General features: G+C 35.6%; 1 protein-coding gene across 5 annotated transcripts in view; it reads left to right on the top strand.

Moving 5' to 3' along the window:
* The window catches only part of Root (ciliary rootlet coiled-coil, rootletin), a 533,338-nt gene that overhangs the window by 487,947 nt on the left and 28,418 nt on the right, over nt 1-16,973 (top strand). For all 5 annotated transcript variants that reach the window (XM_081759610.1, XM_081759612.1, XM_081759614.1 and 2 more), the window contains 4 exons: nt 5,797-5,973; nt 6,369-6,476; nt 8,997-9,176; nt 14,856-15,068. In XM_081759610.1, coding sequence (XP_081615736.1) covers nt 5,797-5,973; nt 6,369-6,476; nt 8,997-9,176; nt 14,856-15,068 — 678 coding nt within the window. The remainder of the gene's footprint in view (nt 1-5,796; nt 5,974-6,368; nt 6,477-8,996; nt 9,177-14,855; nt 15,069-16,973) is intronic.

Raw genomic sequence — 16,973 nt, 5'->3', positions numbered from 1 at the left:
TTTATTGTGTTTAACACTTGTAAATCATAATTTCAATATTGGAATTTTGTATAATCAACATCTTACAGCATATATTTGTATTGTAAAACTACCAATATTATGTATAAAAATGTATTAGAAATAATGACGATTCGATAGAACAAGTACATATTTTATATATATATATATAAAAGAAATATGTTTTTTATTTTGTAAATTAAAATAAAATTATTTGTTGCTTTTAGAAAGCAGCGCTAATAGTGCAGCTTTTTATATTTCTTTTATTATTTTATTAGAAGAACAACTACACAAATCAGCTTCCTTATTTGTTATATTTCACTGTCTCTCCTGAATGAATATATGAATAAATAAATGTTTATTTCCAGAAAATGATCAGTATTTGCTTTCATTAGTTACTTAAACTCGAATTTTGGGTAGTCAAAAATTTACAGTAGGCACTTTATATTATATGTACTTATTTATAAATGTTGCAGTATGTAAATCTATAAAAGTAGTAGAGCTATGAGAAAACTGTCCTATGCGTATTAAACTGACGAAATCTAATATTGTAAGATCAAAGGTGAATTCTGAGGGAAGAACGCATTGAAGTTTTTGAAACATTCTTGAAATGAAGAATCGTTAGATTTTCACTTCATAAAACTTTTTAAGACAATATTTATTACCAATAAATTTTACGGCTAAACAACGATGTAGGAATAAGTGGAGTATGTTTTTATGAATCGGAAAATATTCATGACTTTTAATAAATTGAAATTTTAAATAATAGAATCCGGTTCCCGAAAGATAATTGGAAAATTATAATTTGTTGCTGACTAATTTTCCTCTACAGAAATTAAATTTTGTAGCTCTATGTGCAGTTAAATATAGTGGAAAATATTCCACCTAACATCGCTGTACGTAATATCCAAAATTGCCCGGATTATGAAAAGTTTTTTCCACTTGTTTCTACGTCGTGATGAAAATTTTCCGATCTATGAAAATTCCTTTCACTTGTTTCTACAGAGCAATAAAACTTTCCGATTCACAAAAAGTTGTTTTACTTTTTGCTTCAAAATCATGAAAATTTTCCGACTCATAAAAAGTTCAATTTTTCCATATAAGAGAAAATATTTCGATTCATGAAAAATTGTTTCACTTGTTCCTACATAGTACTGAAAATTGTCTGAGCCATGAAAATTTTCAGATTCTTTAAACGATCTTTCACTTTTTAACATTTCTATACATGAATTCAACCAATTTTATGATTGCTGAGGAATTGTTACTTGATTACTGATATTTTTTTAGAACGGAAAATTTTCCGGAAAAATATAGCGGAAAATTTTCCACCTCACATCACTAATAGTAGTAGTAGTTGGTAGTAGTAGTAAGTAGTGCTAGTAGTAATACAAATAGTAGTAGTAGCTTGGATTCGGTTAGGTTAGGTTAAGGTAGGTTCTGTTGTCTGGGTCCCATCATCTAGACATAATCCCACTATTTTTCTTTCAAAACATTAAATAGGTTGAGAAGAACCTGAGCATAATGATAATGATACCTGTAAGCTTTAATAAAAATAACCCCGTATTCTAAATGCGTACCTTCCTAGTGGTACACATTCTAGAACATTTTCGAACATTCTGGAACATTCTAGAACATCCTGGATCATTCTAAAAGGTTCTAGAGTGTCCTGAAAATTCTAGAACATTCTCGAACCTTTGGGAATCTTCTATAACAGTCTGTAATATTTTCCGAGATTGTTGATAATTCTAGAACATTCTGGAATATTCGATCAATAATGATTTATGTAGAAAGAAAAGCAACATTGAAATTGAAAATAAAGAAATGCACGCATTGTCGTTAAAATTTAACCCATTTTTTAAATCATAGTAACACCGTTGCTAGGACGTTTTCTCCCTCTAGGACCCTTGCTGGTCCAAACCGAAACCTTCTTCATGGATGGAAGATACAGAGCTACAATACTATATAACTTCCATGGGGCTCCGGGTCTTGGTTTCGGAACCTTTGTGGCACGCACGGACAAACCACACTTACTTTTATTATATATATATTGATTTGGAATTCGGTGTACTACATCTATATCTTGTTCTTCGCAATTTTCTTGCCATATCAATTACAAATTCTTTTAAATTCTCACCAACACGCTCTTGTATTCCATGAATTTCTATATTTTTGTTATGCCCGTACTGGTTAAGATCATTCAATTCTGTAGCCTGGTGTTTTAGTTGAGTTCTCAACTCTACATTTTCCGCTTTTAATTTCGTGATTTCTTTATCCCGTCTGACGTTCTCCCTAATCTCTACTTCAAACTTTTTAAGTAACTCATCATATTGATGGACATGAATTGGACACTTGATGTTAGTTGAGCAATCTGAACACACAACTCTTGAAGCTTTGTTCTTATATCTGTAATACTAATAGGATTACCAATCGTGTTACAAGTAGTAGAATCATTAACACCTAGTAAAGCTGCGGTACTCGCGGATAGTGCTTCAGTTTTCATAGAATTTTCACTTACATAACAGCGTTTACACTCATTGCAAATCCATTCACTTATATTACCTGTTTGTTTCATATCAATATACATTTCCACCGAAATATTATAGCATCATATGTGAAACAATATATTACTACTCTTATTTGAGCATTGTAATGCATCATCATAATAGCTAATTTTCGAATTACACCTCGTACAAGATGACATTATAGCTGTATTTAAAGCAGAACTCAGGATTCAAAATAGCGGACAATGAACGTAGTGAATGACTTGACTTCTAGGAACTGGCACCCTGCTTATTGGAACAAAATACTGTCTTAATGCAAAAGGAAACAGAACACTGCCTCAAATGAAGAAATATATATACTCTGAGAAGAATTGTTTTATATATAATAGTTCCTGGACAATAGTTTTTCTTTTGACGTTATATTTACATATTTAAATTTAAAAATTCAATGATGTTCGTATTTAACGTCAAATAACAATGAAATATATTTAAGTTCTATTCCAAACAATGATTCAACAATATATAATGGAATCTCAACAATGTTCTCGATTGCCGGCATTTGAGGAAATAGTAGAATGTATTTAAATGCTAGCCAGGCCTCCAGCGCCAAGCAACCAGCCTCAACAGAATGTTTGTTTACAATCTGAAGTCACCAAGTTTTCATTTCTAGGGATCAATCACCAGCGCTATATATCAACCAAGAACTGTTATTATTACCAGTAACACTTCATATTCACCTCACTATCTTCAACAACTAAGAAAACTTAGGAATTCCACTCAAACACAAATATCATACGGAGCTTTTACTCTGCAAATCCTCCTATTCCACGAAGACGAACGTAATCATGCTCTGAACGACTGAAGTTGAACAAATTCCACCGAAAGATAGTTGGGAGAACACACTAGATTTGAAGCTGTTCGTACTCACTGCAGATCAGAAGTTGTTTCATCGATGCCGCGTAGTTTATTTTATGGAACAAACCACGGAAACAATATTAGTTGACAATTCCTTAAATGAATAAGCGAACAATTTTTTCATACATTTGCACGCTGTCAAAGAAAGTGTGAATAAGACTCTTGTTCAAGACTGTTCAAGGCTATTTGATGAAAATGACTTCAGCACTGACGATATTTTTTATCTTGAATTCAATAACTTCGTTCAAGAGATTTCGTTTCGGTGCTGTTCTAAACAATCTAATTCAAGAGCATTCAATAGTCAATCAGCGCTCGAGTTCATTTCAGGAAAAGACAGAAGATTTCTACCAGGGCCCTTTGGAATCGGGCTCTACTGTTCTTGCCGGGCTCTACTGCAGAATTTAAAAACGTTTCCTTTAAATCTTCGACATTTACGAGGTCTGGCTAAAAAACTAACGGAACTAGTGGCAAAAGTACGGTTTATTGTCACAAATTTACAAATTGAATGTGATCCTTTCCAACATACTCCCTTCACCTCTCTATATACGTTTGCATACGAGTTTCCATTGTTGGAAACAGTTGTGGAAATCGTCAGGTGCCACCATCTCCAGTACCGCTGCCGTTTTCTGCTTCAATTCTTCCACAGTCCGAAGATAAATTCCCTTGAGAGATTTCACTTTCGGCAAAAGAAAAAAATCGCACGATACCAAACCCAGCGAAAGAGGTGAGTATTCCAACACTGGAGTTGTCTTAGCTGCCAGAAACTGCTTAATGGTCAAATCAGTATGCGAAAGAGCATTATCGTGATACACAAACCATTCACAGTTCTCCTACAAGAGGAGCCCTTTCTTTCTCACGCGTTCTCACCGCTTCAACAAAACTTGCTGATAATACTACTTATTCACTGTTTGACCTCATAGTATCCATTCCTCATGAGTAGGTCACTGATATCAAAGAACACAAGAGAATGAGCTTCACTTTCGATTTGTGTGCCTTTTTCATTAGCAGTGATGAAGGAGTTTTCAGTGCATGGATTGCCTTTTCGTTTCAGGATCATACTGAAAGAGCCACATCTCGCCACCAGTGACGATTGTCGTTATCAAGTCTGGTTCTGCTTTCAGGCGTTTCATTGTTTCAGTGCAACATTGTGTTCAACCGTCCTGCAAACTGTAGAAATTAATATGTTTTTGAAATTTATTCTAGCGGAAGATAATACGTTACATTTCCACTACAATCATGCACCTGAAGTTTTCATCTAAGTAGATGTTATTAGAATTATTGACAAATAAGAGAATTCTTTTTCAAAAGTTAAGATATACAATCACGTTGCTATGATAACAAAGCTAAAGTTACTATGATTTTTTTTTTTTTTTTTTTTTTTTTTTTTTTTTTTTTTTAGGATTAAACTATTGTATTACTCATTATTTGAGAGTTCTGTAAATGCTTGAAGAAGAGAATTACTCAATTATCAACAGTTAACTTGTTCTTAATTATAATGTATCGACTCACAAGAGAATACCTATTGAACTTCTGGTCCGAAACCAAGTCTGTGCTGAATTACTAATTCTGTGTACCGGATTTCTCTCTCTCTCTCTCTCTCTCTCTGCTATTATACTCTGTTTCTCAAGTTAAAGTTTTCGAAGAAATAATTTCGTTTTCTAGGCTTTGAAAATATCGCTGGGACAACTACTTTTCTGGTCATATTTGGCGAAGATGACCGAAGTTATTACAATCTGTAGTACTTCAATTTATTTGTTTTATTGCAAGAGAGATACGCTGTGAGTAGAACGCGTGTATTCTGCAACTGAATACAATATTGTATTGTTCAACTTATATCCTTTATTCCATGACATCTGTCGCGTTATTTCAGGTTTTCCGGACCACCTCTACTTTTTATTATTATTATTTTTCTTTCATAAGTGGCTCGAAGTTAATGAAATACCGCAATTTTAAAAACTAAGCCCTTGTTAAATACACAATACTATCAAATCTGTCCATATAATAATTAGTTTTCCTGTTTTCTTACATTTCAGAAATCTAGAAATAACAGATAGACTATAAAGATTTTTCAATGTGATTAAATCTTGGAAACATTAATTAGTTTATCTCATGGTATTTTATAACTAGGAGGTGGTTTAAACTCAAGAAAGGAGCAAAGAGTGGAAATGAAAGTATATTTTGTATTCAAAGGTACTACTTCTTTCATTTGATTGTTGTTACAAAGTTACAATTTTCTGCTAATAGTATGCAACATTTGGTCATATAAATGTGTGTATCAAGTTATTACACTTCTATCGGTTTTTGCATTTTCTCTGCATGTCCAATAATTACAACCATAATATATTTTACGTATATTTTTAAATGTACTATATTTCTACTGTAGGATGATTCTAAGACGCAAGTAGCAAGTTACAAACGACAGATTAAGGAAATGCAGGATGCACAAAAAGGTGTTGATTTGAAATTGACGCAAGCCCTACAGAATTTAAGGAGCTTACAAGACGAAAAATCAGATTTGGAAGCTAAGCTCACACAAAAGCAAAATGCTCTTCAAGCTCAGGTGAGTGTATATTATTTGGCGGATATTCTTCGTCCTCAATTATTTAATTTTGATGTGCAGAATTAATTAATTTATTTATTTGAAAATAATTATGATAATGATATTTATGATTAACTGTATTTTTCAGTGGCATTGGAATAATGTTAAGTATTGTTTGTAGTGTTCTGTTGAATTAATTTGATTTTTAACATTTGACATAGTTTCTTGAAAATTCTTTCAATACCTCTATACAATATTTCTTTAGTTCTATACAATATATATATATATATATATATATATATATATATATATATATATATATATATATATATCCATGGTTTTAAATTAACCCAAATCAAGTAACTCAAAAATAAAATAGCTTTTGTAATACTAAAGTTCTAAATATGTTCCTTCAGACTGAGGCGTTGGAGCAGAAAATTGAGGAAGCCCAACAAATGAGAGAAAAAGTTACTTCATTGGAATTAACCGTCCACAGTGGCTCAGAGGAAAGAGAACAATTTGGAGTAAGTCTAAAATCGTCTTCTACTTTCTTACCGACATTTATTCTAATAGGATTTAGAATTTTCAATTTTAAGATGAAAGCTGAATTGTCTTTGCCAGAGTTAAAGCTGTATGTATTAGTTTGTAAATGTTTTATTTTTGTAGAAATCCTTGAGGAATTAATGTTTACGTTAGTTACATAGTTTCCAAAATGTGTAGTGTTTTAAAGAGGATTTACATTAATAGAAAATGTAAACTTTTCATTTATAAGTATTTCTGTGTGATATACGTGTAATACTTCAAAACATAATTGTATCCTGTTGAAGTTGCTAAAACTATATTCGAACTTCAACCAAAGCAAGACGTGAATCCAAGAAATTTTCACTTTTTTTCATACAATGTAGTGTTAGTGATAAATTTGAAACACTCTTTCTTGAAGTTAAGAGTATTTCTCCAGACAATTACATTCTCTTCTGTGGAAAATAGTACATATTCACTGTAGTTGGAACTGAAATAATTCAATATATTATTTATCAAAGAGTTATTGTTGTTATCGGATTCTCAGTCTAAGTAGGAAATGTCCATTTGTAAAAGGACATATTTGATTTATATTACTACAACGAATATTGTTGAGCCTCCAAGAAAGTTCAACATATACCAGCAATTATTTCAGTGTACGACAAGGTATTTTAAGATAATCTTTCTGCATCATTCATTTAGTTCGGGATTGCTTAAAATATGACAGATATCTAAGAGACCTTCGATAAAGACACATGGCTAAAAGAGTCTTTGGATAATTTCAATTAATAAAAAGAGTCAATCTTGTTGACTGTCATAAATAAGTCTTAGTCCATCCAGTTATTTACTGACCAATAACTATAAAATGTTATTACATAATGAGAATATATCAGAGCTTACTGACTTATAATTTGTAATTCTTGAAATATGAGCCCCTCTGCCCATATAGTTCTAATCCCACGTTAAGCCGTAGGCCCACGTCTCACATAACTATAGTACTATAAAGGAACATTGAACTTCAAATCAGTTAATTCTTGAAACATCACTCCATTGTTTTATTATTTATCAAAATTTAATTGTAATATTTGTTCTATTTCGCTCTCCTGTCATAGTAAAAAAAATGGTTCTTTAACTTAATTTATGATGCAAACCATGTCTTTCAGTACAAAATAAATATTGGGTTGGTGCAATTGAAATGTTCGACTGACAGCCAACGTAATGTAAACTACTGTGACAAACTCTGGTTAGTCAGAGTAGTCTTGGGGTGCAGCCACATACTTTAGCCATTGCTCAGCCAACTATTGGATCCCAAGACCAAAGAAATCTAGAGTCTGTGATACAAAAGAGTCCTCAACCACACGTTCACCAATCAGCAATCTTCTCTGCCAAGAATTGATCGAGATGCCGGAAGTAGTGGTAGTTAGTGGAAGAAACGTCAGGAGAATACGATGGGTAAGAAAGGGTTTCATACTGCGGCTTATGAAGAGTGTTCACCGTCCTTTCAGCGAGATATGAGCATGCAACATGAGGACACTGTGTCTGTTGACCATTGCTGGATGCTTGCGGACGGACAAGTTTCCGGTGCATTTAGCGAATTTCAGCACTGTAAAGATCCGTAGTGATGGATTCACCTAGATGGAGATAGACGTAATATGTCACTCGCACCATAAACCACTGCATTAGCAACAACACCTTCTGAGATTGTAAAGTAGGTCTATAAACCATTCTTGACGTTCCATTCACTGTCCTGATCGTTTACAATTGTTGTAGCAGATGCTTTTATATCAGAAGTAACAATCGTCCCGATTATTCCATACACTCAGAAAACTGCACACCTCCAGACGGCGATCTTTGTTAGTCAGCGTGAACCCATGTTGCATCCTTGAGATCAACTTTTTCACTTTACCTATTATGCAGAGCCGCTGAACGACAGTGGCATGATGTATGCCTAACTCGTCCACAGTTGCACTAAGACTTTTGTAAGGGTTCTGTTCCACGATGTTTCTGAGGAGCTTATCAGAACATCCTCTTGGTCGATGGCTATGGGGCTCGACGAAATTTCACAAACCAACGAGGTATGGTGCATTTATTCGGCACTCCTGGCCCAAATGCACTGTTGATTTGTTTCGCTGTTGAGCTGTTGATTTGCAGCTAGATGTGCAGAATATCGTACTTTAAACTTAAGAGTCAGTTGTAGTTGTGTGTTCTATAATTTTACACGGCCCTCTTCAACAGCACTCTGCCTTCTGGTTGACTGGACATTCCAGCTTGTTTTTTGAACATGTACGAAGTTTGTGAAGTGCTCATGATCTAAGTCCATCCATTGATTACGTTACAGAGGGTGGTTTCCCACCACAGAAAATCCGGATATTCCAATCACACCAATGCAGTAGTAAAAGTATCTGTTTATAAATCATTTGTTTTACTTATCTGTGATATATTTGTTCCAAGTAGCTTGTTTTTTTTTTATTTTCTTATAAACAGTATTTAGGTAACTTTTTTCTTTTTTGTTTGTTTGTTAACAGGATAAACTGGAAAAGCTTCGTCAATCTGTTGCAAAATTAGAACAGGAGAAACGAGGTTTACAAGATGAACTAGCACGATCTGAATCAAGAGCTACGAAATTGGAGTTACAGCGACTTTCTTTGGAAGGTGATTTGCAGCGAGTGCAAATGGTGATGCAAGAGAAGGATGCAGCTAATCAGGTATGATTGACTAATTTATTGACAGAATATTAAGGTTATAAGTATCGTGTAAGTTAAAAGAATATTTCAAAAAGTAAGTCAAACGTTCAATATTTTGTTGGTCCGTTTTAGATTTGAACTTCTTACTGTTAATGTGTTTTACTTAAGGTTTGTCAAGCATATTTTTTTCAGAAATGTTTTTATGTTATTAGGATTAAAATTTTTTTGTCGATAACCTATAAGAAAAAGTACCCTTTAATTTTTCCGTACCTAAAACAGCATCAGTAGGATCATTTTCTTTCATAAGTCTACTAGTCCATAGATTCAAATCGTGTTTTGAAATGTACCATTAGTGCAGCATTCCTAGTCTATGGAGAATAGAATCATGAGGTGTCAATGCTTAATTTAGGTACAGACTGGGTGAATTCTTATTTCGGGATCTAGTTTCGAAATTCAAAACATTTTGAAGTTAAAATTTTGACTTGGAAGTAACATTTAGTCAAGTACATATATCTTGTATGTACACACTGCTATTTGAAAAAAATGAAACACCAACAAAGGTACATGTGAGCGAAGTGGAATATATACTACAAATTCGTTACATTACTATACAGAAGTGATTACAATTACAGAACTGTACAGACCTCTAATCTTGAGTTGGTCTAAAACTTCCACGTACTGCAATCAAACCCTGTATACGTCGTGACATCGAATAAAACAGGTATTGGATCGTAACAAACAAAATGCCGGTCAGCCATATTCCGCGTATGTTCGGTGAACGACAGGTCAGCTGGTCATGTAGGCCAGCGAAGCAGCGATACGCGTCATTCCTTGAAGAAATATTGCACATTCCAAGATACATATGACCGGACATTTTGCTCTGCTAAAATCTCTTTTCGAAGTTATCTCAAGGAAGGATGTAACCACATCTTGTAGCACCTCTTGGACATAGCGACCTTAGGTGACGTTTCTCTCAAGTAGTAGCAATATAACCGCTACCAGGTTATAGAAGGATTTTTTGTGGACACACTGTATATTTCGTAAAGACAGTGATCATTATTTTCGATTTATACCTTATTCTCCAACGCACATAAGTTCTTTCTTCGGTGGGAATTGCTTCTTTCCCACACAATTGGACAAAGAAGTCTTTCATCATTTTTTCATATATATATTTAAAACATTGCTTTTGGTGAGAACATTTCAGTTAGTGACGAACCATTTCAGTGTTTCTCCCTGACTCATTATATGCACAGTATATATTCTATAGTTATTGGGAACTGAATTAAGTGCTTTCTTTAATCGCTTATGGAAACATTACAATAGATTAGAGAAATACGGGCTGACCAGATGTCCCAGTGGCCAAAGTGGCACCAGCCTCACAGTTTTTGCAGTTCGTTATCTGTACTTTCTCACGCCAGTGTTATCGCCGTGTCTAGTGCATTATGGGCAGTTGACTAAAATTAACATAAATTGTTTTCTATATTCTGTTTGTATGTGCATACAGGTGAGTTAACTGAGTGATTTTTGAAATGAACTGCCAACACTTTTAGTTGATCATTGCAACCCGTAGCTTGAGCTTGGATGCTCAAGGAGTTTGACTCCAGGTCTGGAAGCCGTAACCACGCACATCGCGTCGAGCTTCAAGTCTGACTTTTGTTAAGGGGCACAAGTTATTTAGCCTGTGAAGGACGTTTTCTTACGGCTAGCCCCAACTAGTGAAATCCCAGGTCCGCAGACCTTGTGCGTACACGTAAGTTATACACGCGCCCTCCAACATCAGCATTCTACTTTGGAGAATTTCTTGTTTAATTGCTGAAGATTCATATTTACGCCGCGGGATCGTCGGCACAGCAATTGGATTCATCGTGGGACGATCCAGACAACTTTTCCCCAGTGCTAATCCCCCAAGTGTGTCAATGGTGTGAGAGAAGCATTTACTGTGAAATCCGAATTATAATCTTATATATTTAAAGGGCTATCGCGCACTGAAAGGGCAAAGTGTGATTTCAGTGACGAAAATTATTTTACATATTTAGTGTTCAGTGTTGTGTCCATTCCTCTTCGCTATTTTTTTTATACAATAGTGTTCTAATAAATAAGTATAGTGTTATCTAATCCAGTGTGTTTTCGTTGTTTGTATGAGTGATGTTTGTGTGCGTTATGGTCTGGATGACCGTCTGATCGTCCGTGAGGTTTTCGAGACGAGACACCCGAACCTCTCGGCGCCTAATGCTCATCTCATTATTGAGACCGACGAGCGATTTGGAAACAGTTTGTAACCTTTTCTTGGAGAGGTCCTTCATCGTCCTGTCCAGGTAAGTTAAAGTATCAGGAAGATACTTATTGGTAGTACCACGAACAGCGATTCGAACGCTGGGCGATTACAAATAAATGGCCGCCCGAACAGCAACCCGAACTCCAGGCGGTTACATATAAATGACAGCCCGAACATGGACCTCAAACCTCGAATGGTTACAGCAACCAAATAGTGTGTTGTACTTAATGTCATCACACACCATCACATCTGTCGTTAGAGCACTATCATGCTCGACAGTGTACTCTGGTAAATTGTGTTCATCATAATGGTGTCTAACGCGTATGTAACCATCAGTGGTAAATAGGTGAAGCGGCACTTATCTGAAGATACGATTCTCTGCCATTCAGGACGCCAGCGACGGTGTTGACATGTCCATTATAGCTTGAGATCTCACAATGGAAGTTGACGCAAAGTCATGCAAGTTGAGCGCTCAGCAGGCGCTATCGAACCGCCGATGCAGACAAGTTCACACTTTTTGCCGTGTTCCAGCGTCGAACTAACACTATGAACGACGCTGAGTTGAGTTGATTTTGAGTTTAACGTCCCGTTCAGCAGCGAGGCTATATGAGACGTGGACCTACTGATTAACGTGGTATCCGAACCACATGAGCTCCCGCCGGGAATCGAACCCGGGTCTCCCACGCCAAAGGCGCGTACGCTAACCGCTTAGCCACGGAGGAGCTCTGTGAACGACGCTGTGCAGTTTGTCACGGCATATGAACAAGGTTGCTGCAGTTCCGTGGTGTAGGCAAATTATGTGATCCACTCCCTAAATGTCGCTGCGTACGGTTCTGTTCTGTCCATTGCTTCCATACACGCATCACTATCCTGGTGACATGCCTTGTGTGCGTATGAATTTCGCAGCACGATAGGCCGCCTTCTCGTAAACCGATCAAGCAATTTCTTCCAATGAAGTCGTCTGTTTATATTGTGTCCTTTAAAGTAGACGGGGCATAGTGACATTTCTCCACATATTTTCTGTTTGCTTGTCCACGTTTCACCAACTGAGTACTATGTAAACCGAGCTGTTGCCGTACTACTTCGAGCACTGTACCGATGGTGTTGTTGGGCCCATGCATTTGCCATCCTGCTAAAATTTTAATCGTTCGTATGTTATAGTCTGGTGTTCAAAAATTGGAAAGTGAAGTTGATATAGTTGTTTGATACGGTTTTATAATTATACTAAATAAATTAGGCTTTATAGTTTTCTGCCAATAAAGGCAGAATACCTATGATGATGATGATGATGATGATTATAGTTTTCCGTATTTTGACCTTAATAAATTTTAAATAGTTATTTAAGATTCTCTTAACGACATATGTAAGTATTAGAACGATTTAGATATTTTAAATGATCTTTTATTTTATGTAAAGTTCATACGTTATTGGAATTCTTTTTCAGAACAGTATAGTTAATATTAACTTGTATTTGAAACACTTCATATATGAGGTATGTATTAAAATACGTACCGTTTTGATATAGGTCCAAAACGTGAAAGTGTTTTAATGAAGTTGCAGAGGTTTAAACTTTAGACTGTAAGGTATAACTGTGCCAAATTGCAAATTTCTGATCGCAGTTTTTATAAAGTGCGTCGTTGAAAACAAGCTCTTTTGGATACTGGTATTCTGCACTTCCGAAAGAACGTCTGGATGAACGATATCTGCTCCTCAAGGAATCCTTGAGCGTGGAAAATAATTAACAGTCACTGGGAGCATGAGAGGAGAATAGGGCGAATGTGGGAGAGATTCGATGTGTTTTTGCTGCAAGAAAATCAAAAACAACACCAGCTCTGTGGTGGTGCATTGTCGTAGTGCAAGAGAAGTCCTGAACTTGCAAACTGTGGCCGGTTTTCTTGCAATGCAGGAAGCAATCTCTTCTCCAAATTTGCACATACTACTAGTTAGTGATCGTTTGTCATTTTCATATAGTGTCAGCTAGAATTACTCCCTTTTAATTCAGAATATTGCGTAGAGAACTTTTTTTTTTCTTTTCTGACAGAACCATGCTAAATTGTTTGGATAGGGGCGAGGAGGTATGTTTCCACTGGTTTGATTGCCGTTGTGTTTCGGAACTGAACAAGGGAATAAACGTCTCATTCATAGTGGTTAAAGAGTTTATTGGCAGCACTTCACGCTGGTCAAGTGACTAGCGCGTGTGTCTGTGATGCACGTGGTCCCAGGTTCGATTTCTTGTTGGAGAGTTCAAAACTTTAATCTCACAATCGTTCACTTTCATTGATCATCCGTCTCCTAAAGCCTAAGGCGTAACAGTGGATCATTAAACTAAAAAGAAAAAAAAATCACTTTGGTTTTCCATTTGCGCCATTTTCTTGTCAGCAGGCCAGTGGCCATTGTTTTGCGGGACGTCTTCACCTTATCCAACTGCCTAGGGACCCAACGTGAACTGGTCTTCCTCAGTTTCAGGTTATCAGTCAGTATGCATTTCACGGCGCTGTGCGAGAACCCTGCTATGTTGCAGATATCCTCCACAGTTCGCTGTTTGTCCTCCGTTAACAGGCTCTCAAGACGGGAATGTTTTCAGGGCCTGTCACTCAACTTGGGGATTTAATCCTCGCGAAAGCATCCAATGACTCTTCCCCCCTCTTTCCTCCCCATGAATTCTTGCAGCCATTTCCGAACATTATTATCCGCAAGTGCACTGTCATCACACTCATTTTTCAGCTGCTGAGAAATACCCAGTCTTTCCACCTCGTGCAAACGAAAACTATATGACAACTCGTTGCTCCTTGATAGTAAAATCCATGAAGTTACACTAGTATTAATAAAGGCTTCTCTTCAACGACGTACCTGGGAAAAAATACTATGATTAGAAATTTGCAATTTGGAACAGTTATATCTTAAAATCTAAAGGTCAATCCTCTGTAGTTTCACTAAAATGCTCTCTCTCACGCGTTGGACCTATATCAAAATTTTTGGTAAACACCTCCTATTTTATAAGCACGAATCCAGAATTTGGGCAAGAGGAGCTACACACATCGTGCTGTGATTTCGTCCATGCAAAATATAATTCCGTCCAGTTTAGTGTAGTTTAAATTCGGAGCTAAAGGAGACAGCTTTCTTGAATTTGCCTTTATTTATTATTTCATACAAATTCCGCACTTTTTAAATAGTTAGCGTGTCTATTCCATTTTATACACATTCTGATTACTGCTTTGCAGTTCTGACGAGAAATATGTGGAATGATATTTATCCCAAACTATCAAATTTTATAGGAAGTAAGTGTTCTAATATTGCTTTTCGAATTACGTTTTCTGACATGAATGTGTACACACTAAATTTGTTACTTTATACATAGATAACTACATTAAACATCCTGGAGACTGAATGATATTCTTTATTTGAGAGTTGTACGTTTGTTACAGAAACTTCAAGATAAGTGTGAAACTCAGGCAAGGAACTTAGCTAGTCTAGAAGAGAGATGTTTGTCCCTAAAGTCAACTATCGATCAGTTAAATCTAGCTTTGGAACGAGCTGCTTCTGGAGAATCAGAATTACGTTCAGAAATCCAGAATCTCCACCGTAATCTTCTGGACACAAACACTTCGTCTCAAAGCAGTACTGAAAAATTGAAACAGGTATGGAAAGACATCAAAATTGATCATTGAACACTCAAAACAGTTCTCATATTTAACTTACCTCAAGTTTTGTATTTGAATATTTTCCTATTTGATGTCTCACAGTTGCGGCTTCACTTGAAAGTTTACTTCCGGAGCTGCGGCTTCTTACTTCAAATTTGTATCCATTTAGATTTATTCCATTAAAATTGAATTTTTTCTTCCACCTGCATAAGTTTGAAATACAGTACTTGAGGTAAGTTAATTATCCAAAAATTGATTTATTATTATTAAAACTAACTAAGTAACACCATTATTATTAACTGACAATACTATAAGTTGTTAGCGAAAATTCGACATTTAACATTATTTTTTTTAAAAGAAACAATTTCTATATATAAAAGTCGTCGTCCTGAGTGATTAACTACCGATCAACGTATAGCCCAAACTGCGTAAGCTAGAAACTTGAAGTTTGGCCAGTGCATGGGATTTGTGACGTAAGGTACCACTAAGGAAACGTTTTTGGAAATTCGACGAGAAAGGGGGAAAAATAAGAAACGTTCCTATCTCGGAACCTCTGAAGGATAGAGACGTGAAATTTGATATACGGAGTTTTCATTTAAAATAAGTAGGCAGGTGTTTCAGAATTTATATATATATTTGACCTAGAAAAAGTGGGCAGAAAAAAGGATGGTATTACTATGCGATTAAAGATGTCCATATTATAATAAGATGACCATATCTTGGAACTCATTAACGTAATAGACATGAAATTTGGTATTTGGACTTTTTATTTAATAGAATTAAACACGTATTTCAACATATTTTGATATTTGTCTTAGAGGAGAAGGAAAAATGTGGGTGGAAAGAGGGTTGGGGTTGCAGTTATTATAATAAGATATCCATATCTTGGAATCCCTTACAGTTATAGATATGTGATTTGGTGTTTGGACTTCCCATCTAAATAACAAATTCATAAGAAAATTAACTGAAAGTCAACTTTTTGGAAAATGTAATTTGGTGCCACCATAGGAAATTAAGATTGCTGTTGTTTTCGATATTCAGTTGGTATATTTATTATATCTGATACTTTTGCATTAAAAATTCGTTCAAGAACTTTAGAGGGAACTATTATTATTATTATGAATACGAAAATAGAGTTCAGTATGTAAGCATTTATACATACTGCATAGGTATGTTATTTAAAAAATCAACTCAATTCAATTTCTGAAGCAATATTCAGTTTGGGGGCCAGAGCCTACCAGCCAGTTTGTGCCACTCATGCCTTTAGAATGATGTGTGCTTAGCACATCGTCTTTCCTCGCCGTAAGCTTTGTAGACAGAGTTCGCTATTTCTTTTTTTCAAGTAGCTCTTCAGTTGTCTTCACGACGCAGAGTGGACGCCGTAATATCAACACCATGTGAATACAAACCGCAACCCATCTTTCCTCTGATTAAGTTCGAAAGTGTTTGGCTTCACTAACATCACGAGAAGCGTTATTCCAGTGCGACTAGGGCGTGGCATTTAAATACCTATTCAGTTACAGATTTTCTTATATGCATATATCATTCTGGTTTATCATGATATATGTATATACCCGCCAAGCACCAGAGGCAAGAGACACAAAATATGTAAGAGATCATTTCAGTAGAAAATTAAAAAAATCGGAACAGACATATTGTAATGACAAAGAAGCTTTTCAATGTTAAAAAAAATAAAAAGTTAACAAAATTTTCAAACTGTAATGAACTTGGAATGTAGCATGTAGTGCTTTCTTCGGAAAAGCCTCATAATATGTGCGTGTGCGGGTAAATGTGAATTTTAGTTTTCTTGTTGAGTTTCAGCAAAGCAAAATGATTCCTCTGAGTAGCAGTGAATACTTGGAGGTGTGATGTTACGTAGACAATGATCATTTTATGACTGAC

The sequence above is a fragment of the Thermobia domestica genome, chromosome 5 (assembly GCF_964235325.1).
Source record: "Thermobia domestica chromosome 5, izTheDome1.hap1.1, whole genome shotgun sequence".
NCBI classification, from domain to species: domain Eukaryota; kingdom Metazoa; phylum Arthropoda; class Insecta; order Zygentoma; family Lepismatidae; genus Thermobia; species Thermobia domestica.
Note: the sequence above shows the minus strand (reverse complement) of the source record. Positions and strands in the feature narration are given on the sequence as shown.